Source organism: Pogoniulus pusillus, chromosome 11 (genome assembly GCF_015220805.1).
Source record: "Pogoniulus pusillus isolate bPogPus1 chromosome 11, bPogPus1.pri, whole genome shotgun sequence".
Lineage (NCBI taxonomy): Eukaryota > Metazoa > Chordata > Aves > Piciformes > Lybiidae > Pogoniulus > Pogoniulus pusillus.
Genome location: NC_087274.1, coordinates 29,722,394 through 29,749,829, shown reverse-complemented (window position 1 = coordinate 29,749,829; position 27,436 = coordinate 29,722,394). Strand labels below are relative to the sequence as shown.

General features: G+C 52.1%; 1 protein-coding gene across 4 annotated transcripts in view; it reads left to right on the top strand.

Moving 5' to 3' along the window:
* PTPRA (protein tyrosine phosphatase receptor type A) overlaps positions 1 to 27,436 on the top strand; it is a 162,349-nt gene that overhangs the window by 119,297 nt on the left and 15,616 nt on the right. For 2 of the 4 annotated variants that reach the window (XM_064151661.1, XM_064151662.1), the window contains 8 exons: positions 4,946 to 5,024; positions 5,517 to 5,879; positions 9,064 to 9,081; positions 16,859 to 16,943; positions 18,173 to 18,246; positions 24,257 to 24,393; positions 25,340 to 25,430; positions 25,903 to 25,979. In XM_064151661.1, the coding sequence (XP_064007731.1) occupies positions 4,946 to 5,024; positions 5,517 to 5,879; positions 9,064 to 9,081; positions 16,859 to 16,943; positions 18,173 to 18,246; positions 24,257 to 24,393; positions 25,340 to 25,430; positions 25,903 to 25,979 (924 nt within the window). Of the gene's footprint in view, positions 1 to 4,945; positions 5,025 to 5,516; positions 5,880 to 9,063; positions 9,082 to 16,858; positions 16,944 to 18,172; positions 18,247 to 24,256; positions 24,394 to 25,339; positions 25,431 to 25,902; positions 25,980 to 27,359; positions 27,404 to 27,436 lie in introns of those variants that run through there. The other 2 variants (XM_064151660.1, XM_064151663.1) reach the window with 2 other exon arrangements.

Below are 27,436 nucleotides of genomic sequence, written 5' to 3'. Positions count from 1 at the left end.
ATATTAATACATATCTACAGTCACAAATAAAAGTTGGAGGAATATGTTTAAAATAGATAGTGGCTGAAGATGAGGCAGCAGTGTGCCCAGGTGGCCAAGACAGCCAATGGCATCCTGGCCTGGAGCAGCAACAGTGTGGCCAGCAGGACAAGGGAGGTTATTCTGCCCCTGTACTCAGCACTGCTCAGGCCACACCTTGAGTGCTGTGTCCAGTTCTGGGCTCCTCAATTCAAGAGAGATGTTGAGGTGCTGGAAGGTGTCCAGAGAAGGGCAGCAAGGCTGGGGAGGGGCCTGGAGCACAGCCCTGTGAGGAGAGGCTGAGGGAGCTGGGGGTGTGCAGCCTGCAGAAGAGGAGGCTCAGGGCAGAGCTCATTGCTGTCTGCAGCTACCTGAAGGGAGGCTGTAGCCAGGTGGGGTTGGTCTCTTCTGCCAGGTAATCACCAACAGAAGAAGGGGACACAGTCTCAAGCTGTGCTAGGGGAAGTCTAGGCTGGCTGTTAGGAGGAAGTTGTTGCCAGAGAGAGTGATTGGCATGGAATGGGCTGCCCAGGGAGGTGGTGGAGTTGCCATTCCTGGAGGTGTTGAAGCAAAGCCTGGCTGAGGCACTTAGTGCCATGGTCTGGTTGACTGGATAGGGCTGGGTGCTAGATTGGACTGGATGAGCTTAGAGGTCTCTTCCAACCTGAGTGCTTCTGTGATTCTGTGAAAACATGCCTGGACACTGCTAGCAGTTTTCACAGATGAGAGAATCACAGAATGGCCTGGGTTGGAAGGGACCTCTAAAGCTCATCCAGTCTAACCTGCCCTGTGCTCAGCAGGGACATCCTCAACCAGATCAGGCTGCCTGGAGCCCTGTCGAGCATCAAATTGAGTATCTCCAGGGCTGGGGCCTCAGCTACCTCCCTGGGCAACCTGTTCCAGTCTTCCACCTCCCTCTTGGGAGAGAACTCGTTCCTAACATCCAATCTGAATCCTCTTTTCTGTAGTTTGAAGCCCCTTAGGGAACAGTCCCTCTGCAGCGTTTTTGTAGCCCCCTTCAGGTACCATCAGGCTGCTCTTAGGTCTGTCCTGAGCTCCCTTCAGGTACTGTCAGGCTGCCGTTAGGTCTGTCCTGAGCTCCCTTCAGGTACTGTCAGGCTGCTCTTAGGTCTGTCCTGAGCTCCCTTCAGGTACTGTCAGGCTGCTCTTAGGTCTGTCCTGAGCTCCCTTCAGGTACTGTCAGGCTGCTCTTAGGTCTGTCCTGAGCTCCCTTCAGGTACTGTCAGGCTGCCGTTAGGTCTGTCCTGAGCTCCCTTCAGGTACTGTCAGGCTGCTCTTAGGTCTGTCCTGAGCTCCCTTCAGGTACTGTCAGGCTGCTCTTAGGTCTGTCCTGAGCTCCCTTCAGGTACTGTCAGGCTGCTCTTAGGTCTGTCCTGAGCTCCCTTCAGGTACCGTCAGGCTGCTCTTAGGTCTGTCCTGAGCTCCCTTCAGGTACTGTCAGGCTGCTCTTAGGTCTGTCCTGAGCTCCCTTCAGGTACCGTCAGGCTGCCCTTAGGTCTGTCCTGAGCTCCCTTCAGGTACCGTCAGGCTGCCCTTAGGTCTGTTCTGAGCCCCCCTCCGCCAGGCTGAACGCCCCCAGCTCCCTCCGCCCGCTCTCGCAGCAGAGGTGCTCCAAGCCCCTGATGGTTTTGGCTGTTGGGGTTTGTGACGGGAAGGCTGCGAGCAGGCAGGGTCCGGAGCACCCCGAGCGGGCGGGCGGGCGGCGGTGCGGGGCCGGGGCGGTCCCCCCGCGGCAGCGGCGGCGGCGGCGGCGGTGCAGTGACGTGCGGTGTTTGTGCGCGGCGCTGGCAGGATGTGGCCGCGGCCGGGAGCGCTGTTTGTGTTGATAACGCTGCAAGTATTTCCTCTGCCTTTCCGAGAGCAGCGGCGAGGGAGCCGGGGGGGAAGGGAGGCTCGCGTTTCGCCGCCTTTGGGCCCTGCACGGGCAGAAGCAGGTCTCGGCGCACCCCTGGCGTTCCTTCAGCCGGCGTGGGGGAGCGAAGGCGGTGGAACGGCAGGGGTGGCAGCGGGGCTGGCACACGGATCTCCGCTGCTCGCTCTCGGCTGAGGGCTTAAGGTGGTGAGGCAGAGCTGGCAGCTGATAGAATCACGGAACGACAGATACTCCTGGTTGGAAGAGGCCTTAAGATCAGCGAGTCCAGCCATAACCTGACCTCTGGCATCCTGGCCTGCGTCAGGAATGGTGTGGCCAGCAGGAGCAGGGAGGTCATTCTGCCCCTGGACTCTGCACTGGTTAGACCTCACCTTGAGTGCTGTGTTCAGTTCTGGGCCCCCCAGTTTAGGAGGGACATTGAGATGCTTGAGCGTGTCCAGAGAAGGGCGACGAGGCTGGGGAGAGGCCTTGAGCACAGCCCTACGAGGAGAGGCTGAGGGAGCTGGGATTGTTTAGCCTGGAGAAGAGGAGGCTCAGGGGAGACCTCATTGCTGTCTACAACTACCTGAGGGGAGGTTGTGGCCAGGAGGAGGTTGCTCTCTTCTCTCAGGTGGCCAGCACCAGAACGAGAGGACACAGCCTCAAGCTACACCAGGGGAGGTTTAGGCTGGAGGTGAGGAGAAAGTTCTTCCCTGAGAGAGTCATTGGACACTGGAATGGGCTGCCCGGGGAGGTGGTGGAGTCGCCGTCCCTGGAGCTGTTCAAGGCAGGACTGGACGTGGCACTTGGTGCCATGGTCTGGCCTTGAGCTCTGTGGTAAAGGGTTGGACTTGATGATCTGTGAGGTCTCTTCCAGCCTTGGTGATACTGTGATCCCCCTGCACACAGTTGTTAGACTACGTCCCTGAGCCCCTCGTCTTTTGAACACTCCCAGGGATGGCTGCTCATGCCACTGGGACCTTCTGGAGAAAGCCCTGCCCCAGGATGGGCCATGGAAGTTGCTGGAGGAAAGCTCTTATCTCTGGAGCTTGGTTTCCTTCTGGGTTAGGGTTTGTCTGACCTGTTGGTCACTGAGTAAGTTTGGCTTCTGCCAGGTTTTCTTTCGAGGGGTAGGAAGGACGTGTAGGTGGCTGGTGCTGGTGGGAGGATACTCCTGGGTGGGGATCTTGCAGTTCTGATACGGCTTCCAAGGTGTCGATGACTTCAGTGTTGTTCATTTGCCCAGAGTTTGGGATGGGTCTGGATGGAAGTGGATTTAAATCAATAGAAGGAGAACAAACAACGCAAGACGCACGTAAGAGTGAGAGGCTCAGGCTGCCTATCGGGAATGAAGTCCTTTCTTGGCAGCCAGTTGAGCTGACTTGGCAGCAAGGTCTCACAGCCTTCTCCCAGGAGGTGCTGAAAATGCAGCTGGATGCATGACAAGAGCCTGAAGGACAGGAGGGAGTCGTACAGCAGCTGCCGGGTGATGGCATGTCAGTGGCACATAGCAGAGCCATCTCCAAGCCTTCGCTGCTCTCGCAGCATATGCAAGATGCTGGCCCATCCCTGGGAGGTCCCAGGCCCACGTGCTGCTCTGGGGCTTGGCAGCTTTGGGCTTCTTTCTGGCCAGGACAATGATGTCTCACATCTTGCTGTCGTTTACCTCAGCCTCTGGACCTGGATTTGGTCGGGAGGAGATAGCTATACCCACTTCTCAGGAGATTTTGGAGGTCTGCTGAGGAAAGAAATCACCATTAAAGCCTTGGACTTCTAAGGGCTGGGAGAACAGCTCTGCTGAGGTCATCATCCTGCAGATTTGCAGGACGTTTCCCGCAGTGCAAGCAGTGATCTCGGGTCAGAGCTCGCGGCTGTGTTTGTCCTCACGCGCAGGGAGTCCGGTGGGGTTTGGATGGAGCTGAGCCTGGCCCCCTGGGGGTGTTCTGCACACACTCAGTAACAGGCAGCAGCTTCAGTGAGCTGGGCACTACCCACAGGAGGAGCTGACCTCTCCTTCTTTCCTGCCTGGGCATTTTCACAGTATCCCAGTATCATCAGGGTTGGAAGAGACCTCACAGATCATCAAGTCCAACCCTTTAGCACAGAGCTCAAGGCCAGACCATGGCACCAAGTGCCACGTCCAGTCCTGCCTTGAACAGCTCCAGGGACGGCGACTCCACCACCTCCCCGGGCAGCCCATTCCAGTGTCCAATGACTCTCTCAGTGAAGAACTTTCTCCTCACCTCCAGCCTAAATCTCCCCTGGCGCAGCCTGAGGCTGTGTCCTCTCGTTCTGGTGCTGGCCACCTGAGAGAAGAGAGCAACCTCCTCCTGGCCACAACCACCCCTCAGGTAGTTGTAGATCTAGGCTCCTTGCCATAGTCTTCACATTGCTCATGGTACACTCTTTGCAGGCACATTATTAATCTCCTTTAAGACCAGGTCCTTCTCTTTGGTGCTCACCTTCACAGCTTATTCCTCTCACGCTCTCCCACTGTCCACCCATCCCTGTGGTCATCTTTGCTGGTTCACCAGCCTGGGATCTCCCCAAGCACTCTGCAGCTGGAGATGTATGAAATCCTTCCCACCCATGTGCCTGCAGGGTCTCCAACCACAGAGTGTGCCACAGAGTATCCATTCACAGAGAGAGTGATTTCCCATAGGAATGGGCTGCCCAGGGAGGTGGTGGAGGCACCGTCCCCAAAGGTGTTGAAGCAAAGCCTGGCTGAGGCACTTAGTGCCATGGTCTGGTTGACTGGATAGGGCTGGGTGCTAGGTTGGACTGGCTGATCTTGGAGGTCTCTTCCAACCTGCTTGATTCTATGATTCTGTGTTCACTCTTCTCTCAGCTCTGCATGCACAAGATGCACGGTGGTGCCCACAGTTTGAATTGGTTTGGGGTGATGTGCCACACGTGGCACTTAGGATATGGTTTAATGGCCACGGTGGTCTTAGGTTGATGGTTGGACTCAAAGATCTTAGAGGTCTTTTCCAACTGAAGCATTGCTGTGAGTCTGTGAGGGTTTAAGTCACTGTTCCTTGCTCTCTTCCCCAGGTCAACATGGATTTGTGGCTCTTTCTCCTTTTGCTCGGCAGCAGCTTGAGAAGTGTAGGTGCTAACAACATCACAACAGGTAAACTATGCTCCTTGTCTTCTCTCATACGTGAACTATCTTTAGGATCAAAGGAGTAAGTGCTCACAGGGGCAGTGACTTCTGCCCTCCACTTAACTGCAGTCTAAAGCAGGCAAGAGGGTGCTGAGCCATCTCATTTCAGCTCTACTCTTACCTAGAAAGGTTGGACCAGATGATCCCTGGGGTGCCTTTCAACCTGGCATCCTGTGATTCTGTAGTGAATGAGACCTGCTGGTTTTGCTTCTAGCAAGTATGGATCCTCTCTCAGAGGAGATCCAACCCTTGTTCCTCCTCAATATCATAATACCTGTCCAAGTTGTCTGCTTTTATAGTTCCCTGCTTTGCTGTGCAAAGTGTTCCCTGTCCTGGCTTCAGAGTGTTTTGGCTCTTTTGTCCCTGTGGTTATGGTCATGCAAATCTCCAACATCTAAACCCTCCAGTGTTGCTGCAAGGTATCTCATGGAGGTCCTCCTGTGTTTTCTTCTCTTGCAGTGCCACCCACAACAGTGCCCACCTCCCCCAGGAGCCCCAGCAAAGCTCCTACAGCAAGTCCTGAAGATGGGACTACAACGAGCGCACACAGCCTCAACATTAGCACTCCAGTGACTGTTTCTACCATGGCATCAAAGCCACCTACAACTACAGCTACCAGGATCTCCTCCGACACCACCACTGTCAGCCTCAACACCTCCACCCTGGGGACAACCATGCCTGTGCCTCCAGCCACCTCCCTGCTGCCCGATGTGACGCCGTCTGCTCCACACACTGCTCTCCCCAGCACAGAAGCGGAGACGATGGAAAGGAACTTCAGTGCGACAGTCACAACACAAGAGACCTCTTCTGCTTCCCACAATGGTAGGCTTCTCCTTCACCTTTTCTCCTCCCTTCTGCCAGCTTTGTTTCTTTGCTCTTGGTTTTGATGAAAGAAAGGAGAGGAGAGGACACTCTGAGGCAAATTCCATGGTGATATAAAGAAATATAACTCCCTGAACTGACCAGATCAATAGAGATTTATCCTGCTGAAGGTTTGGGCTTCTTGACAAGGTGCTAGGGCACCAGAAACCCTAGGGTCTTGTTCCACAAGGTGCTGGGGCACCTTGTTCTTGGATCTTGTTCTACAAGGTGCTGGCATCCACAAACCACAGGACCATGTCACACAAGGTGCTGGGGCAGCAGAATACCTAGGATCTCATTCCATGAGGTACTGGCGATGCAGAAACAATGGGATCATATTCCACAAGGAGCTGGGACACCACAAACCTTAGGATCTCATTCCACAAGATACTGCAGCACCAGAATCACAGAATTGTCAGGGTTGGAAGGGACCCCAAGGATCATCTAGTTCCAACCCCCTGCCATGGGCAGGGACACCCTGCACTATAGATCTCATTCCACAAGGTGCTGTGCCACCACAAACTGCAGGACCTCATTCCACTTTTGTCACAGATGAATTTCATCAGTTTGTGGTTTCCAGAGTGTAAAACAGGGCAAGTGCTGCACAGCTCCCAGCTGAAAGGTTGACCCATAAGGTGACTCTGTAGCCACCAGCAATGATTCCTCCAGGCTGCTGCTCAGCTGCAGAGCTTGGGTTATCTGGGGAGTTTTGGTAGCCACTGCAAGCTCAAGCCATGCACATTGGCACTGTACAAGCATACACACAACAGGGCAGTCCCTGTCCCAAAGGCTTACAGTAGAGGTGTCCAACTGAGGGTGAGATCCAGCTCCTGGGAAAGCTGGGAACTGGCTCCTTGTCCAAAACGAGCCAAGCTGGGGATGAAGGATGATGTGCTAGGATGGTTTTGGCCAATCTGTATGCTCCACCTGATGGTTGCTGGGCTGCTTGCAGATGTGAGCCACACATGATTTGGTAAACCATCTGAAGGTGCTTTTCTGCACTGTGATGAATGGCAGAGGCAGTGTGGTGAGACATTATTGAGCAGAGTATTCCATGCACTGCATGTCTCAGTCTCGTGTTTGCTGGCACATCCAGTGGTGGGATGAGTGCTCCATTCCTTGGAAATGTTGAAGTTCAGGTTGGCTTTCAACAGCCTGGTCTAGGGGATTGGTCTGAATGACCTTTGAAGTCCTAGCAACCCCAGATCACTCTGTGACTGTAAGCTTCCATTATCACTGTTTCCCTATTACTTGATCTACTTTGAAAGGTCTTAAGGAGCAAGAGTTGTCCCTATTGCCATCCTGTTGTCATTCCCCTCTTGGCACATCATAAAAGTGCCCCCTGGGAATGTAGTTTGGCTGCTCAAAGAGCAAAAAGAGGCTGAGGTGACCAGAAATCTTAGTTGATCTGTGTCCCCTCAGACGTGGTTTGCACATGGATGTCATTTGAGACCCAGCTTTGGTACCATGTGAACTGCAGCCGTTCTAGACCAGTGCTCACTGGAGCTTCTCATGAAAGCCTTGGCAGTGCAGGACTGGTGGTAAGGTAGGAAGGACAGAGAGGAGATGCTGCTGCAGTTAGTGCAGGAAGGTGGCATGTGTACGTTCCTTAACAGTAAATTTCCCAAGGGATATTGGCTGTCTAAACCTTCCTTCACATCCCTGAGATGTGTGTGTCCACTTCCTCTGGGCATCTTTGGGAACTGCAGTCACTGAAGTTGTCTTTGCCACCAGTGCAGGAAGGGATGTGGCTGAAGGAAGTTTGCAACCCAGCTTTTCAATGTTCTGCCATCTCTAAGCTCATCCAGCTTCACACCAAACACAGATCTTCAAGGCTCTTGTGCAGAGAGGAGTCCAAAGTCACCTTAGATACATGGAACAGGCTGCCTGGAGATACCCCATGCCTGGAACCATTCCAGGTCAGGCTGTTTGGGGCTCTGAGCAGCCTGCTCTGGTTGCAGATGTCCCTACTGACTGTAGGGGGTTGGACTGGATGAGCTTTAGTGGTCCCTCCCAAACCAGTCTGTGATTCTACACATGGTGCAGGTGCAGGAGGGGTGAAGCCTTTGAATGGGAGAGACCTGAAGTACCACTAAGGTCTGGATTTTGTGCCATGATGTCTGCTGCAGGACACTGAATTTCTGTGTCTGTCTGTCTTGCTTTTTGTCTGACTTGGGTTACTGGTTTGGGTGAACTCCCTCTATGTATGCCATGACCTGCTGGCCTTTGCACCATCAAGGCCAGATGTTGCTTCTCACTTAGAATCATAGAATCATTCCACTTGGAAAAGACCTTTAAGGTCATCAAATCCAGCCATGAGTTGATGTCAGTTCTGAGAACAAATGATTAATCCTAATTCTTTCTTTATTTCAAGTAATTCATCAGGGAGAACAATTAGCTTTAGGGCTGCCCTCACCATTAATCTTAATGGGAAATTTGGACATCAGTCATGGAAGAATTAAGTGGTGCTCAGGAGAAGGATGGGAGCAGAAAGCATCACATCAATTACACACTGTACAGGCAGCTCCTGCTTCTCCAAACCTACCTCAGCTCTGTGCTGCAGCTCTTCATGTTCAAATCAGGGCATTGGGGTGGCCATGCCAGCAGCACTGCAAGAGAGCTGGGCTGGAGTTTCTCACTGTCATGGATTTCTTCTGGCTTCTTCCAAATGAGACATCCAAAGCAGCAGGTACAGGCTTTCCGTGGATGCTCACCACCCCCACCCCTCAGCCCAGCTCCTCTTAATTGAACTCCTGGCTCAGCCACTCTTCTAAAATTAGTGCTGAATGCTATCTCATCATATTTAAGTGCTAATGAGTTACACCAGTGACTTGCTGGTTATGGGCTTAAACAACCTGTTTGGGGATGAAGAGCTGTAGGTCATGCTTGTCCATGTTACAGCTCAGCTTCAGCTCCCAGCTCTGCTGCTAAAAAGATGGGGATTTGTGCCTTTTCCCATGACACTAAGCCAAGCCTGAAATTCCCTATGACATCCTGGCTCTGTAGCTGATGTTTTAGAGAGAGGATTTACAAGAAGATAGTAAGAATTACTAAATGTGTTACTTTGGTTGTCTTTGATCCTTTCTGACTTATGGAGCTGTCTCTTTCTCTGTTGCTAAGAGACTTCTGTTTTCTTTTTCTGCAGGTAACTCTGACAGAAGAGGTAAGAATTCCCTGTTTCATTGCTCTTTAGTCAAACCCTCAGTACAGAAATAAAACACTTCCAGAAATGTGCTGCTGTTAGCTCTCCTCAGGACATGCCTCAAAAATCAGAGAATCACAGAATGGCTCAGGTTGGAAGTGAGCTTGGAGATATCTACTCCAACCTCCCTGTCATGGGCAAGGACACCTCTCAGCTAAACTCGGCTGCTCAAGGCCTCCTCCAGCCTGGCCTTGAACACCCTCAGGGAGAAGGCATCCAGAACTTCCATGGGCAGCCTATTCCAGAGTTTCACCACCCTTGTCCTGAGGAGCTTCTTCCTCAGCTCCAGTCTAACCCTGCTCTCCCTCAGCTTCAAACCATTCCCCCTTGGCCTGTCTTCTGGACACCCTTATGAAAAGTCATAGAATCATCAGCCAGGTTGGAAGAGACCTCCAAGCTCAGACAGTCCAACCTAGCACCCAGCCTTAGCCAGTCAACCAGACCATGGCACTAAGTGCCTCATCAAAGTCTTTGCTTCAACCCCTCCAGGGATGGTGACGCCACCACCTCCCTGGGCAGCCCATTCCAATGCCAATCACTCTCTCTGACAACAACTTCCTCTTCACATCCAGCCTAGCCCTTCCCCAGCACAACTTGAGACTGTGTCCTCTTGTGCTGTTGGTGATTGCCTGGGAGAAGAGCCAAACCCCGCCTGGCTGCAGCCTCCCTTCAGGTAGTTGTAGACAGCAATGAGCTCTGCCCTGAGCCTCCTCTTCTCCAGGCTAACCAATCCCAGCTCCCTCAGCCTCTCCTCACAGAGTTTGTGTTCCAGACCCAGAAGGTCTCCCCTCAGCCTCTTTCTCCAGCTGAACACCCCCAGTTCCCTCAGCTGCTCTGCTCAAGCCCTGTGCTCTAGACCTTTCACCAGCTTCATCTTTCTTCTCTGGACATGCTCCAGCCCCTCAGTGTCTTTCCTGTAGTTTGCCACTATTCACCTCAAAGGATGTGAGCAGTTATGAGTCCCCTGAGCTCTGCTGGCAAGCAGCAGCAGAAATCCATTTCTTGTAACACAGGGACACTCACGCACCTTTTCCCAGCTCTCAGCTCTGGAGCTGGTGTCACCACCAGAACATTTCCAGTTACTCCTTGCTTTGGCACTGCAGGAGGTGCAGCTACTGCTGCCTATAGAAATGAGCTTCCTCTGTGCTCTTTCATCCCTGCTCTGATGAGTGTCAGCTCTGTGAACTCCACAGCAATCTGTTCTTAGAATCATGGCATGGGTTGGGTTGGAAGAGACCCTTCAAGTTCATCTAGTCCAAACCCTCTGTAGTCAACCTCAACTAGTTCAGGCTGCTCACAGCCCCAGACAGCCTGACCTGGAATTTTTCTAGGGATGGGGCTTCTGCATGACTTGCTGCAGCTCTGAATTTGCAAGCCAGGGCAGAAGAGCACAGTCTCCTGGGGACAGCAATGCTGTTTCTCTCCAAAGCTCAGGAATCCACCTGTGTGGAGCTCTGAAGAACATCCTCTCACTGTCTGATGCTACAACGAGGTTCACAAATCTGGCTGGAGCTTGGTTCTTGGCTTCCTTTCCTGTGACTACTTGGTGTCTGTGCTCTGGTGCCACTGTGGCAAGTGGAGGAGATGGTGGCAGCGTGGCACATGCACGGGTTGTGGGTTAGAGGTAGCTCAGATAGGGAGCCACAGTCTGGTTTGGGTTGGAAGGGGCTTTTAAAGGTCACTCAGTCCAAGCCCCCTGCAGTTAGCAGGGATGTCTGCAACTAGAGCAGGTTGCTGAGAGCCCCAGACAGCCTGACCTGGAATGGTTCCAGGGCTGAGCCATGCTGCCAAGCTCCCAGTGCCCCACTGATGGTGCAGAGGAGAAGATGGATGTTCTGGCTGTCAGGTCACATCTGCACAGAGGAAATCAAAGGGGCACAGGTTTGAGGGAGTTCAGTTGAAATAATGGTTAAGCTGCTGCAGAAGTGTTCATTAATCCCCTTGGGTCCAGCAGGGCTGAGATCTCACTTTGTGATCTCTCTGCCATCATTCATTCCTTCCTGATGGCCTTCCAGTGTCTGAAGGGGGCTACAAAAACGCTGGGGAGGGACTTTTTAGGATGTCAGGGAGTGACAGGACTGGGGGGAATGGAGCAAAGCTGGAGATGGGGAGATTCAGACTGGACATGAGGAGGAAGTTGTTCAGCTTGAGATCAGTGAGAGGCTGGAATGGGTTGCCCAGGGAGGTGGTTGAGGACCCATCCCTGAAGGTGTTTAAGGCCAGGCTGGATGAGGCTGTGTGCAGCCTGCTCTAGGGTAGGGTGTCCCTGCCCATGGCAAGGGAGTTGGAACTGGCTGCTCCTTGTGGTCCCTTCCAACCCTGACTCATTCTGTGATTCCTGCGAAGAAACATAAAATGGGGGAAAAAATCAGACTTCCTATTTATATGAATATTAATGATTTTGTTACTAGTAATGTTAATATTAGCAATGTTTTCCCAGGCCTCTGGCTTGGAGGCTTATTCTAGGGGGATTCATCACAATTCCAGGCTCTCTGGCACCAAGAAGCTGCACTGGGAGCCAACCAGTCGTAGCCAAATGTGGAGGAGCTGTTGTTGATGAATCCAGCTGTTGGTTCAACTTGGCTTGGGGTGTGTTGTCTTCCCAGTGACTCTGAAGGAACTAATCCAGTCTCAGCAGGTCAATTTTCTCCTGCTTGAAGATGGTGGAGCTGCCTCTGCTCTGATTTATTCCTCAAAAGCATCTTCTCTGATACTTGGTTGTTTCTGGATGTGTAAAGGGCTCAGAGGAGAATGGGTTTGATGTGTTCCTGGATCCAGAAGTGGGGTTAGTGAGATGAAGGATTAGCTGACATGTGTGTTTCTCTGGCATATGTTGCCAGCTCATGTCCAGCTTTTTACCCAACAGCACCTCCAGGTCCTTCTCCACAGGCAGCTCTCCAGCCCTTCATCCCTCAGCCTGCGCTGATACCAGGGATTGCCCTGACCCATGTGCAGGACCTTACACTTGGCCTCGTTGAACTGCACGAGGTTCACATGGGCACAGAAAGGGCCATATCAGCCTTCCAGAGAGGCATCCAGGCATGGATGCTAGGAGGAAGTTGTTGGCAGAGAGGGATTGGCATTGGAATGGGCTGCCCAGGGAGGTGGTGGAGTGGCCATCCCTGGAGGTGTTGAAGCAAAGCCTGGCTGAGGCACTTAGTGCCATGGTCCAGTTGAGTGGCCAGGGCTGGGTGCTAGGTTGGACTGGATGATCTTGGAGGTCTCTTCCAACCTGCTTGATTCTATGACTCTATGGTTTGAAGAAAGCAGGTAACAAACCCTCTTCCATTTCCCTGTGGATGGGCTGAAATATTGTGTCTGTATCCCACCAGGATGAGCAGCAATCAGTAGAGAGAGCTCAAGGGGATCCTCTGGCTTTAAAGGATTGCTCTGCTCCTTGCATGCCTCTCCCAGCACACCTCAGTGCAGTGGTGGCACCTTGTAGGACCACCATGCTGAGCAGCATGCAGTGCTGGGCTGGCCTTTGTCCCAAGCAGGACACTTGCACTCCCTTCCCAAGGCAGTCATTTAAGGTGCTTTGTGAACACGCTGAGTTATCTGGGGTGGCTTCTTCCACCTCCTAGCTACAACCAGGAAGGAAATACAGCAGGAAAACAACTAGAGGTTGTATCAGGGGTCTCCTCTTGCAAGCCTCTTGTGCTGTTGGCAGGGAATGTAGCCAGCCTGTGATTTATGATTTCACATCTCCAAGACAGCATTTAAACTCTTGCTCCTGCTCTGCTCCCCTTCTCTGAGCTCCACATCTCACCCCCTGGGGTTTTATGTGAGAAGCACTGACCTTACATCTTTGCTGCCATTTCTTTTACCCTCATTTTTTTGGTCATGATCCCATAGCTCCTTGTCTGCTCCATGTGAGTCACTTTGTGTGGGCAGGCGTTGAGAGGGGTGAGCAAGGAGCTCAGTACCGACCCTCTCTGCCAGGTGGCAGCACTCAAGTCTTCATGATGGGTAGGAGACAGCCTAGAGACTGCTGTGTAGCAGCTCTACCTGCAGTCAGAGACATGAAACATTCCTCCACCAAAAAGGTTGTCAAGGCCTGGAACAGGCTGCCCAGGGCAGTGGTGGAGTCCCCATCCCTGGAGGGGTTTCAAAGCTGCACAGATGCTGTGCTGAGGGACATGGTTTAGTGGTGACCTGGCAGTGCTTGCTTAATGGTTGGACTTGAAGATCTTGAAGGTCTCTTCCAACCAAAACATTACTATGGTCTTGAGCAGCAGATGTTTTGGTGTCTCCTCAGAGGGTCCAGGACAATATTTAAGCATCCTGATGACTTCCAGGCTCTAGACCATGGTGGATGCTCCAGCACTGCTCGTCTGTGCAAGTAGAAGGTTGAGCCCTTATACTTCTCTAAGTTAAGCATAAAAGCCCTGGGGCCAAGGCTGGAGCAGAATGGGAGCTGCAGGGTGGTTGGCACAGCTGTCAGGGCTGGCTGGGACAGGAGGGGATCCCTCCAGCTTGTTTCCTGCCTGGGCTTTGCAGACTGAGCTGGGCAGCACGGTGGTGGTTAGCAACCAGGGTGGAAAAGCTCTAACTCATCCAGCCAGATGTGTCAAGAGGAGAGCTGCAGAGTGAACCACCAACCCCTCAGGCACCCTGCATCCTGCTGCCAAAGCCACCCTGCCCATAAATCACATCTACCAACGGGCACGGCCGCAGCAGCTCTGCCCAGCTCAGCAGCCGTTAGCCTGAGCTTAGCTCCAGCCAGGGCAGAGAAGTGCTCCAGTGATGCCTAGTGGAGGCATGGTGGCCACGGGCTTGGGCAAGGCAGCTCACATCCTCTGCTCTGGCCAGGATGGTGGTGATGGTTACTTTGGGAAGTCTCAACAAGGAGCACACTAGAGGAGAGACAAGGGCTGGCTGTGGTTGGGCTGAGATGCTCCATGGTTGCTTAGCTTTCCTGCTCTGGCTTTTTGTAATCCTTGTGGTGGGTAATGCTAAGGCCCAAGCAGCTTCTGAGTATGCAGGAGGCAAAAGTGGGTCACAACAGCCCCATCAGTGCTCCAGGCTTGGAGCTGAGTGCCTGGAAAGCTGCTTGGCAGAAAAGGACCTGGGGCTCTTGGTCAACAGCTGACTGAAGATGAGCCAGCAGTGTGCTCAGGTGGCCAACAAGGCCAACAGCATCCTAGCCTGCATCAGGAACAGTGCGGCCAGCAGGACCAAGGCAGTGATAGTGCCCCTGTACTAGGTGCTGGTGAGGCCACACCTTGAGTACTGGGTTCAGTTTTGGGCCCCTCACTGAGGTGCTGGAGTGGTTCCAGCCAGAGAAAAGCTGGTGAAGGGTCTGGAAAACAGGTCTGGTGAGGAGCAGCTGAGGGAGCTGGGGTTGGTTGGTGTGCAGAAAAGGAGGCTGAGGGGAGACCTTCTGGCTGCCCAGGGAAGTGGTGGAGTCTCCATTCCTGGAGCTGTGTAGATGTGGTGCTGAGGGACATGATTTAGTGGTGACCTGGCAGTGCTGGGTTAATGGTTGGGTTGGATGATCTTAAAGGTCATTTCCAAAGGGAACGATTCTGTGAGTTCATCAATTTCTTGGCCTTTGGCTGCTGGGCTGGGGGAGATACTGACAAATGAGGGCAGTAGATGGAAAGAACAAAGAGGCACAAGACCAGGAGTGTGTCATGGCTTTATGTGCCATACCAGGTCACTGCACACAAATCCTGTCTTTGGGGTGGAAGAACATCTCTTGGCCACACAGCCACAGAGGACAAATGCAGGACTATTAACCCTCACTAGTCAGAGGGTTAATAGAATAAGAATCAGCCTCCTGCCATGAATTAGGTTGGAAGGGACCTTTAGGGATCACCTAGTCCAACCCCCCTGCAGGCAAAATAATCCTCACCTAAGAAAATCTCCTGGCTGCAACTGCTGGGCCATGTGGAGCAGGAGTCTGCCTTGGCAGGAAAATGGGTGCACAGAAGGTGGAAAGGGGGATCATGCCCTGCAGCCTCGTGGGACTGAGACATGGTATGGTGACCCATACAGATGGAGAGAGCTGATGGAAAATGCAAACACCTCCAGCTGGCATCACTGGCATCCACATTTATCTGGAAAAAGAGCCTCCAGGGCCCTCTTCCTCTCTGGTTAGCATTGCTTGGCTTCCAGCCCCAGATGGGTGATTTGTGTGCCCAACCACTGTTTCACCAACCCTCAGGCCAAGTTGCAAACAGCCTCTTTAAAAATACATTTGTTGTGGGTGCTGGAGGATGGGAATCTCTCAGACATGGCTGATCTGAGTGTCTGTGAGGGAGCTGTGTGGTGCCCACCCCTGAGAAGCTTCTGCAAAGGAGCAAAAAGCAAAACAAGACGAATTAGTTGCTACTCAGGGGCCTCACATACAGAGTGATCATCTCCAGAGAGGGCTTGTTTGACATCACCCCCTCTCTAAACTCAGTATTTGCTGGGAGGAAGGAGATCCCAGCAGGAGCCACCTCCTTGTGATGAGCCAGACAGATCCTGATGAGCTCAGCAGCCCTGAACCTCTCCAGCAAAACTCATCCTGAAGGTGTTCAGGTGCAGCATGAAGCATTACCCTCTTGGCCTCTTTCATAGAGTCACAGAATGCTTTGGTTTGGAAGGGACCTTAAAAATGATCCAGTTCCAACCCCTCTGCAGTCAGCAGGGACATCTGCAACTAGAGCAGGTTGCTCAAAGGCTCATCCAGCCTGGTCTTCAACATTTCCATGGATAAGGCATTCACAGCTTCTCTGAGCCACCCTTTCTAGTGTCTCACCACCATCACAGTAAAGAACTTCTTCCTAATGACCAACCTAAATCTGTCCTGCTCTAGTTTAAAACCATTGTCCCTTGCCCTGTTGCTACAGGCCCTTCTAAAGAGCCCCTGCCCAGCTTTCCTGTAGCTCACTTCAGCTACTGGAAGGATGCCCTAAGGGCTCCCTGGAGCCTTCTCTTCCCCAGGCTTTGGATAGCAATGACAAGCTTTAATCTCACCTTGGGGTATCTGAGATACGTGGTGCCCACTCAGGTCCTGTGTCTGTCTGCATTGTCAGGCTGGAGAAATGTAATCTTACTAGGAGATGGTTATGGTGAAGATGGTGCTGGTGATCATGCTGGTGGTGAGGATGATGGTAGTCGAGATGATGATGATGGTGATGGTGACAATAATGATGATGGTAGTGAAGATGGTGATGATGGTGGTAATGAAGATGATAATGGTGGTGATGATGATGGTGACAATAATGATGATAGTGAAGGTGGTGATGATGGTGGTAGTGAAGATGATGATGGTGGTGGTGGTGATGATGGTGACAATAATGATGATGGTAGTGAAGATGGTGGTAATGAAGATGATGATGGTGGTGGTGATGGTGACAATAATGATGATGGTAGTGAAGATGGTGATGATGGTGGTAATGAAGAATGTGATGGTGGTGGTGGTGATGATGATAATATTGATGATGGTAGTGAAGATGGTGATGATGGTGGTAATGAAGATGATAATGGTGGTGATGATGATGGTGACAATAATGATGATGGTAGTGAAGATGGTGACAATGGTGGTAATGAAGATGATGATGGTGGTGATGATGGTGGCAATAGTGGTGATGATGGTAAAGATGAAAGTGGTGGTGATGATGATAAAGATGGTGATGATGATGGTAATGGTGATGATATTTTGCCAGCAGCGATTGCAGAGGCCCATTGAATGCTGCCACTGATGTTTTCTGATGTTTCTACCCACACTTCTCTGTTCCTTCTGCAGATGAGACTCCAATCATAGCTGTGATGGTGGCCCTGTCTTCCCTTCTAGTCATAGTATTTATTATTATTGTGCTGTACATGTTAAGGTAAGAGATTATTTCATGCTGACTTCTCTTGTCTGACAAAAATTAATGCCTGAATGAGTCATGTTCCAGAAGCTGGAGGCTGACACAGCCATGTTTTTCCAAAGAAACCTGTAAGGATAATGGAAGTGATGTTTGGGGTTATCTGGGAGGTGCTGGCTTACTCCTGCCTTGATGAAGCTCATCTTTGTGTGTCCTATTTAGTAGGGTGTTTTAAACTCCCAGCTCCTGTCAGTGTGGTTAGAAAACAGGTGAGGTTTCTGTGCAAGGCTGAGGGTGTTGGACTGAGTCATCCAGGGAAGCTGAACTTGAGCCAGAAAGTCCTTTCCATGTATGAACAGGGATGTTATTCCTGGCTTCCCATCTTGGTGTCAAACATGATCTGACATCCAGAGCCAGGTTCTGCCTTGGGTACCAGACCTATGCGTGGTGCCTGTGCATCTTCTGCTGTGAATGGGGTACAGCCAGAGTGCTGGGTGGTGCTGCACCTGGAACTAGAGCATAACAGAGCATGTTAAGTTCATTTTCACCAGATCCAAGCATCTGGACTGCTCCAAGTGCAGCCTCCCCAGCTCCTGAGCACATATCTGCTCAGCAAGCAGAGGGTGTTCATTCACCTGCAGTAACCATTTTCATCCACTCCCTACAGTGGCGATTAAATAAGTTAATAAAAGAAGAAAAAACAATTTCCTTAGTGGTGGAAAAATTCCCTTGGTGTCTTGGCTGTGGGCCTGCCCTCACAGCAGTGAGGCTGAGGAGAGTTTTGCCTCCAGGAGCTGGGAGTTTGAGTCCTCCCCACCTGGCTTCCAGCCCTTCCAAAAGGGTTTCTGCTTGCCACCGCCTGCCCAGTGATTCAGCAAAACCCTTTGCTCCAGGCCAGCCAGTGCAAGCATCTGCTTCAAGTTAAAAGCTGTGCTGCAGAAGGGTGGATCAACCTGGGGTTTATGTGCTTTGCTGGATCAACCCATGGAGCAGGAGCTCCTTGGGGTGTCCTCCATAAATAGCAGCCTTAGAGCTTTCTGGCTTTCACCTTGCTCTGGTCTGCTGCAGCCTTTCCAGATGTGGTCAAATTTAGGCTCATAGGAAGGATTTTAGAGGTCCTATAGCCTCTCGGACCCACCAGCTAGTTCATCAAGCCAAGAGAACTCATAGGACACACTTCTGACTGCATCTCTCACCCAGAAAGTGACCTGAGTAGCTACTGATGTTCTCCACCCCTTTGTCTTTGGTAGGTTCAAGAAATACAAGCAAGCAGGGAGTCACTCCAACTCCTTCCGACTGTCCAACGGCCGGACAGATGATGCAGGTGAGACCCGCGTCGGTGCAACGTGGGGAGCAAAAACACACCTCACAGATGCCTGTTCACATCAAAAAGAGTTGATGCAAACATTCTTCAGAACAACAGCAGAATATTCTAGGGTTTCCTGCTTGGAATCAGTCCAAGTTAGCTGGTGAAATATCCACCATTTCCCCTAAAAACTCTAAAACATTACCAAAATGTCAAACCCTTGAAGAGGCAGCAGCAGGACTGCTTTGTGCTCTCCAGGGCAGCTCTCTGGGCAGGACAGACCTATCCATGTATTGCCTTCCCTCTTCCAGCACAGACATAAGACATAGAATAGAACCATAGAATCAACAAGATTGGAGGAGACCTCCAAGATCATCCAGTCCAACCTAGCACCCAGCCCTGGCCAATCAACCAGACCATAGCACTAAGTGCCTCAGCCAGGCTTTTCTTCAACACCTCCAGGGATGGTGACTCCACCACCTCCCTGGGCAGCCCATTCCATGCCAATCACTCTCTCTGTGAAGAACTTTCTCCTAACATCCAGCCTAGACCTCCCCTGGCACGACTTGAGACTGTGTCTCCTTCTTCTGTTGCTGCTTGCCTGGCAGAAGAGACCAACCCCACCTGGCTACAGCCTCCCTTCTGGGAGTTGTAGACAGCAATGAGCTCTGCCCTGAGCCTCCTCTTCTGCAGGCTGCACACCCCCAGCTCCCTCAGCCTCTCCTCATAGGGTTTGTGTTCCAGGCCCCTCACCAGCTTCGTTGCCCTCCTCTGGACACCTTCCATCACCTCAACATCTCTCTTGAATGGAGGAGCCCAGAACTGGACACAGCACTCAAGGTGTGGCCTGAGCAGTGCTGAGTACAGGGGCAGAAGAACCTCCCTTGTCCTACTGGCAACACTGTTGCTGCTCCAGCCCAGGATGCCATTGGCTCTCTTGGCCACCTGGGCACACTGCTGGCTCATCTTCAGCTCCTCTCTCCCAGCACCCCCAGCTCCCTTTCTGCCTGGCTGCTCTCAGCCACTCTGTCCCCAGCCTGTAGTGCTGCTTGGGGTTGTTGTGGCCAAAGTGTAGAAGTCTCCGCTTGGCCTTGTTCAGTCTCATCCCATTGGCCTCTGCCCACCCATCCAGCCTGTCAAGGTCCCTTTGCAGGGCTGTCCTGCCCTCCAACAGATCAACACCTGCTCCTAGATATATATATATTTTATATACATGCAGCCTCACAGAATTCCAGCACAGTGGGAGTTGCAAAGGACCTCTGGAGACATCCAGTCCAACCCCCCTGCTAAAGCAGGGTCACCCACAGCAGCTTGCCCAGGAACACAATGTCCAGAGGGGTTGAAATCTCTCAAGAGAATGAGGCTCCACAACCTCTCTGGGCAGCCTGCTTCAGGGCTCTGCTTCAGCACTCTCACACCAAAGTTTCTCCTCCTGTTCAGATTGAACCTGCTGGGTTCCAGTTTGTGCTCCTTTCCCTGTCATGGGCACCACTAACAAGTGTCTGGCCCCATTCCTTGCCCCCCACACTTTAGCTCTTGCTGAGCATTGAGAAGCTCCCCTCTCAGGCTGCTCTTCTCCAGGCTAAACAGCCCCAGGGCTCTCAACCTTTCCTCCTCCTCACAGAGATGCTGAAGGCACCTCAACATCTCCATAGCCCTGTCCCTCTTCAGCTGGGGAGCTCAGAACTGGACACAGTACTCCAGATATGGCTTCCCTAGGGCAGAGTAAAGGAGTAGAAAATGTAGAAGTAGGGCAGGGCTATGAAACACTCCTCCAGCAGGTGTGGTCTCACCAGGGCTGAGTAGACAGGAGAGGAGAACCTCCTTTGACTTACTGGTCACACTCTTCTAAATGCACCCCAGGATCCCACTGGCCTTTTCAGCCATGAGGTCACCTTGCTGGCTCAGAGTGAACTTGTTTCCTGCTGGGACTCCCAGGTCCTTCTCTGCAGAGCTACTTCCCAGCAGGTCAGCTCTTTACCTGTACTGGTGAGCTCTACAGGCATGTAGCTAACAGTGGGGTCTTACTGGCCAAATGAGATGGGGAAACTGAGTACTGGTTTGGGGAGGTGACTGAGCACATGAAAGTGCTGTTCTGTTTGAGAAAGGTCTTGAAAGGGCACACAGAGGAGGTCCTGAGTATGGATTTGTATTGTTCCTGGTGGGAATATCATAAATATTATACCCCAGAATAAATATCAGTGCACCAGAATAGCACAGAGACACCAGAAGACAGTCCAGGGAAGCTCCTGGATGTGGCACTGAGCCCAGTGCAGTGACAGAGCTTGGGGACTTAGCAGATCTCCTCCCACCTCACAGTTTTGGAGGAAACTATTTTCTTCCTTTATGTTTTCATTTGTTTTTTGTTCTGGACCTTCTGTGTTTTCCATTATTTTTGACAAGCTTTTGGAGGAGAAAATATTTACTTCCTGATTTTCATTCCAGTGGCAAAAGGTTTGTCCTCAAGTGGTTACTGTTAAAATCCCTTCCAGCACTAAACTGCTCACAGCTCCTCTGGAGTTGTCACAGTATTTCTTGGGCTCAAGTAAGCTTCTTTTACTGGAGAACACACCTTGGTGAATTAATTACATATCCTTCTACTCTTTTCAATCAGGGTCATGGCTGATTAAAGCTCAGATCTTCATGTTAATTGTAGACACCAAACTTAGATTGCTGGCACAAAGCAGGGAACAGAATCTTAGAATCATTAAGGTTGGAAAAGACCTCTAAGATCATCGAGTCTGACCAACAGCCTAAGACCAGCATGTCCCATTAAATCATGTCCCCAAGTGCCATGACCACAGGTTTCTTGAACACCTCCAGGGGTGGTGACTCCACCACCTCCTTGGGAAGCTTCTTCCAATAGCTGACCACTTTTTGCTACTGTCTGTCCTCTGGAGTAATTCTGGGGTTCCTTAAAATGCACAAATGCCATTTTAAACTCTTTGCAAACCAAATGTGATGTCTGAGCTCTTCTGTCCAAACCAAATGTGATGTCTGAACTCTTCTGTCCCTGAGCTTGCTTCGATTTCTGGCTTTGAGCCTTTGGAGGGTCTGAAGCTGAGCATATCCATCCTTGTGTAGGCACCAAAGTAAAAGCTGAAGAGGAACTGTGACTCAGTTCAGGTCCTTTTCCTGAGCTACTTCTGAGCACCTTCAGAGCAAGTGCTAACTGAAAATCAGCACTTGTTTCTTTATGTTGGCAGCTGAGACCTTCCCAATCCATTTTACATCGCTGTGAACAAAGGTGTGAACTTCCTAAAGCATCAGTGGTGTTGGTATAACCCTCACGTGGCCTCTCTTGGCTTTACTAGAGAAGCAAGAGCAGCAGCCAATTTTGCTGTGTCCACCTGGGAGCTGTATCACTGTGTTGGTGCCAGATGTTCTGTGTGAGCAAGGGTGAAGTCTGAATTCAAAGTGAATCCACCAGTGTTGATCACCTGGTCCTCATTGCCCTCTCTTACCTCTCTAATAGTGTAATCCTTGACCACAGGGTGTTCAAAGAGTTTCTTATTATCATAGAACCATAGAATTCTTTTGGTTGAAAGAGACCTTTAAGGTCAAGTCCAACCTAGCACTGCCAGGTCACCACTAAACCATGTCCCTTGGCACCACATCTACACAGTTCTGAAACCCCTCCAGGGATGGAGACTCCACCACTGCCCTAGGCAGCCTGGGCCAGGCCTTGAAAACCCTTTGGGGGGAGGAATTGTTCCTCATGTCCAACCTAAACCTTCCCTGGCACAGCTTGATGCCATTTCTTCTTCTCCCATCACTTGGGAGAAGAGACCAACACCCACCTGGCTCCACACTCCTTTCAAGGACTTGTAGAGAGCAGTGGAGGCTTCCCTCAGCCTCCTCTTCTCCAGGCTGACCATCTCATCTCCAGTTCCTTCCCCTGCTCCTCCCCAGCCCTGTTCTCCAGACCCTTCACCAGCTTTGTTGCTTTTATCTGGACACACTCCAGCACCTCAGTGTCCTCCTTGGAGCAAGAGGCCCAAGACTAAACCCAGTACTCAATGTGTGGCCTCACCAGTCAGTGGCCACTACAGGGGCACTGTCACTGCCCTGGTCCTGCTGACCACTCTATTGCTGATGCAGGCCAGGGTGCTGTTGGCCTTGTTGGCCACCTTAGCACACTGCTGGCACATCTTTAGTGATCAAGAGCCCCAGGTCCTTTTCCACCAGCCACTTTGCCCCAAGCCTGGAGTTTGTTAGTTTTGGTCCTCGTTGTCCCATTCTCCCTCTACAATAGCACAGTGCTCATGTACAGGTGCTGGAAGAGTTTCTTATCACAGCATCCCCAGGCTTCTGTGTACCACCCACAGGAAGAGCAAAAGACCAGGAAATTTTAAGTAGGTTGGGACTTTGAGCAACCCAATTCTAGTGGAAAATGCCCCTGCCTGTGGCACAGGCTTGGAACTAGATGATCTTTGAGGTCACTTCCAACCCATCCATTCTGTGAAAATACAGGAGATGGTGAACATGAAGGGGACCTGCAGGAAGGCTGGGGAGGGACTGTTGACAGGGTCTGGCAATGACAGGACAAGGAGTAATGGGTTCAAACTGGCAGAGGGGAGATTCAAACTAGATGTTAGGAAGAAGTTCTTTCCAGTGAGGGTGGTGAGACACTGGCACAGGTTGCCCAGGGAGGTTGTGGCTGCTCCTTCCCTGGAGGTGTTCAAGGTCAGGTTGGATGAGGCCTTAAGTGACCTGTTCTAGTGGGAGGTGTCCCTGCCTATGGCAGGGGGTTGGAACTGGATGATCCTTGAGGTCCCTTCCAACCTAACCCATTCTATGATACTATTAATATTTCACAGAATGTCAGGGGCTGGAAGGGACCTTGAAAGCTCATCCAGTCCAACACCCCTGCCAGAGCAGGATCTCCTAGACCAGATGCCACAGGAACATATCCAGGCAGGTCTTGAACATCTCCAGAGAGGGAGACTCCACAGCCTCCCTGGGCAGCCTATTAGAGGGTTCTGTCACCCTCACAGGGAAAAACTTTTCCTTCTGTTTCATGGAACATAGACACATTTAAATTTAGAATCACAGAATCAGTCAGGGTTGGAAGGGACCACAAGGATCAACCAGTCCCAACCCCCCTGCAATACCCAGGGACACCCTACCCTAGAGCAGCCTGGCCACAGCCTCATCCAGCCTGGCCTTAAACACCTTCAGGGATGGGGCCTCAACCAGCTCCCTGGGCAACCCATTCCAGGCTCTCACCACTCGCATGCTGAACAACTTCCTCCTCACGTCCAGCCTGATCCTACCCATCTCCAGCTTTGCTCCACTCCCCCTAGTCCTGTCACTCCCTGATATCCTGAAAAATCCCTCCCCAGCTTTGTTGGGAGCTGGGATTGTTTAGCCTGGAGAAGAGGAGGCTCAGGGGTGACCTTATTGCTGTCTACAACTACCTGAGGGGTGGTTGTGGCCAGGAGGAGGTTGCTCTCTTCTCTCAGGTGGCCAGCACCAGAACAAGAGGACACAGCCTCAGGCTGTGCCAGGGGAGATTTAGGCTGGAGGTGAGGAGAAAGTTCTTCCCTGAGAGAGTCATTGGACACTGGAATGGGCTGCCCGGGGAGGTGGTGGAGTCGCCGTCCCTGGAGCTGTTCAAGGCAGGACTGGACGTGGCACTTGGTGCCATGGTCTGGCCTTGAGCTCTGTGGTAAAGGGTTGGACTTGATGATCTGTGAGGTCTCTTCCAACCCTGGTGATACTGTGATACTGTTGCAGGCCCCTTTTCTTAAAGAAGACATGAAGCTTGGGACTACAGCTGGAACACCTCTGCTGTGAGGATAGGCTGAGGGAGCTGGGGTAGTTCAGACTAGAGAATAAAAGGCTGTGGGAGGACCTTAGAGCTGCCTTCCAATACCTGGAGGAAGGCTGCAGAGGGACTTCTCATATGGCTGTAAACGTGGAGAGCCGAGGCTGCACAAGGTCCCTGTGCCCAGCTGGGCTTGGCTGAGTGCTGGGCAGGGGGAGCAGCTGGGTGGGCACCTCTGACGGCCGTGTGTCGTTGCAGAGCCCCAGAGCATGCCGCTGCTCGCCCGCTCCCCCAGCACCAACCGCAAATACCCTCCTCTGCCCGTGGACAAGCTGGAGGAGGAGATCAACCGCCGCATGGCCGACGACAACAAGCTCTTCAGGGAGGAGTTCAACGTGAGTGCCTTCGCTGCTCGCCCTCACACCCTGCTCTTGCTGTCAGCCTTAGGGTGCACAGCAGGGAAAAACCTGGTGCAGCCTGGCAGAGCGGGAACAAAGCAGGTGGTACCCTAGGGAGGAGCCGCAGCGGTGCCAGGCAGGGACCAGCGTAGCAGCCTGGGGAGATGGAGTCAGTAAAGTGATGGTGCTGGACGTTGTGCTTCTGAAGAGCTTATCTGGGAGCTTGATTGAAGGTCTTCTGTGCCTCAGGCTGCAAGCTGGGGAGACTGATTCTAGTCCTGGGGAACAGTGGTGCTGAGAAGCCCTTGCTCTGCTCCAGCATGAAACCCAGCTGCTGGGACTGGGACAGCATCACATCATCTGTGACCCCAGCACTCCCTATCCCAGATGTCCCCAGCACTACTGGATGAAAAATCAGCCCTTGCCTGGGTGTCCATTCCCATCCCTGTACCTGCTGGAGGATGCCTCAGCAGCAGCCTCCGCGCGCAGAAACGAACTCCTGGACTGCTGGGCTGGTGGGTTTGGTTTTGGAGACTTTGCTGCCACCTCGTGTCCATGCGTCCCGAGACTCCAGATATTACCTTTCAGAAGGGATTTGCTACCTCTAGTCCAGCCCAGGCTGCTTAAATGGTTGCCCTGGGGACAAGGAGCTGGTTCTGGGGTGGAGGGGAGGGGTGGAGGTGGTGGGGACGTGTCTGAAGGGGCAGGATGCTCAGATGTGGTGCGCACCAACACACCAGAGGTGGTGTGGTTACTGCCATGCCATGAGTAGGAGCATCCACAGATTGCACTGGGTTTGATCATCTTGTCCAGCATCTCTGCAGTGACCAGGGACACCTCTAACTAGATCAGGCTGCCCAGGGCTACACCAGGTCTGCATCCCTGGGCAGCCTGTTCCAGTATTCAGCAACATCATGGAAACTCTGCTTTCCTGCCATTGCAGGCTCTCCCAGCGTGTCCCATACAGGCCACATGTGAAGCTGCTTCCAAGGAGGAGAACAAGGAGAAGAACAGATATGTGAACATTCTGCCCTGTAGGTATCAGAGCTGACTGGGGGTGGAAATAGGAAACAGCTGGTGGCCCTGCCAGGGCTCCCATTCCTGGTTTTGGGGTGGGTAAGGATGTGTTTGAGGTTGTTTCGCCTCCTGGGTGGGTGGTTGCAACTGGTTTAGCCTCAGGTACCTACAAGGAGAAGCTTCCTGAAGCTGTCAGTGGTCAGGAGCCCTTGGAAAATGATAGGGGTGGGAAATGGCAGCACAGCCAGCTCCTGTCAAGTGCCATAGGCTGCCTTGGGCACCTCCTTACATCTGCAAGAACCTTCCCCAAGTGAGGTCGAGCACCTCTCTGAGCTGAAGGGAGAAGAATTTGGGGGCATAAAGGTGTTAGGGGCCAGGGGGGAGCCAGCAAGCCCAGGCTGCACTCCCAACACCAGGCTTCCTCAGCAGGTCTGGTGCCAGCTGAGTGGAGGGAGTTGGTTTTAATGCAGAGCTTTAATTTTCCTGCAGATGATCATTCCAGGGTTCACCTGACTCCTGTTGAGGGGGTTCCTGACTCCGACTACATCAATGCCTCCTTCATTAATGTGAGTTTTGTGCTCTAAAGGGGACATCTCTGCCCAGCCAGCGGTCCCTGGTCCCACCAGGAGCAGGGGGATTTTATGGGGTGTGACTTGTGCCTGGGAGAGGGTGGTTAAGAAACCACCTCCTGTGTTACCATCTCCTCAGCAACTCCAGAACAATAAATGATACTGTTCTTTGATCTTCTAATCTCTGCCTGGCCGAGGTAGGGCTCAATGTGCTCCACTCCAAGTCATGAGCCCAGGCAATACTGGATGGAATAAGAGGCTGAGAGCTGACACTCAGATTCTGGTTGTACCTCTCCCCTTGCTTGGTTGTGTTGCCATAGTCACGTCTCTTCCCACCTCTGCTTTCCACACTTAGACTCCTTGGGGTGCTGCAAATCTGAGCCAGCTGGTTTGGAAGGGCCTTGGGAACTGTTCCTGCAGGGACTGGGGATTTCTGATTAACAGCTGATGAGTGATGGGGCTGGTTTGTCAGCAGTCCTTCCCAGCTTGCAGGCCTGGCTGTGGGAAAGGCAGCTGAAAGGAAATCAAGGAACCCAGCTGGAACAGAAGCACAGAATGCACTGGGTTGGAAGGGACCCTCGAAGGTCATCTTGTCCAACATCCCTGCAGTGAGCAAGGATGTCTGCAGCCAGAGCGGGTTGCTCAGGGCCCTGCCAAGTTTGACCTTGAATGTCTCCAGGGATGGAGCCTCAAGTACATCTCTGGGCAATGTGTTCCATATTTCCCTACCCTCATTATCAAGAATTTCTTCCTGATGTCCAACTGAAATCTCCCCTGTTCCAGTTTCAAACCACTGCCCTCATCCTATCCCCACAGGCCCTTCTAAACAGTCCCTCCCCAGCCTTCCTCTAGGTGTCCTTCAGATATTGGAATGTTGCTCCAAGGTCTCCTTGGAGCCTTCTCCAGGCTGAATAATCCCAACTCTCAGCCTGTGTTCACAGGAGAGGTGCTCCAGCTCTCTGATCATGTTCATGGCTCTGCTCTGGACTCACCTCAGCAGGGCCACATCCTTCCTGTGAAGCCCCACTCTACTTCCAGGAGGAGATGGGTCCCATGTGGTTATCACCACATAGTTCAGAGAAATTGGAAGGTTGATAGGAAGAAGAAGACCTGGAGAGAGATGAAGGCATATAAAAAAAAGGAAGACCCAAAGGAGCTTTTTACTGTCCTCCTCAGTGACTGCCCTTTGGGAACATAGCCAACCCCATGGGCTCAACAGCTCCACCTCCCAAAGATGAATGCTCCTTTTCACCTGGTGCTCTGGATGCAGGCTGTGATTCCAGCAGAAAGGCTGACAGGTGCCACTTCATTAGTGTTCTTTGCCAACAAGTGGGGTCACTCCCACCTCACAGGAGCATGGAGAGCGTTGCTGTGAGGCAAGGACCCTTGGCAGAGGGATTTGCCATCATTTCTGTCCCACTGTCAGTGCTGTTTATCCCTTCAGGGGCTGCAGA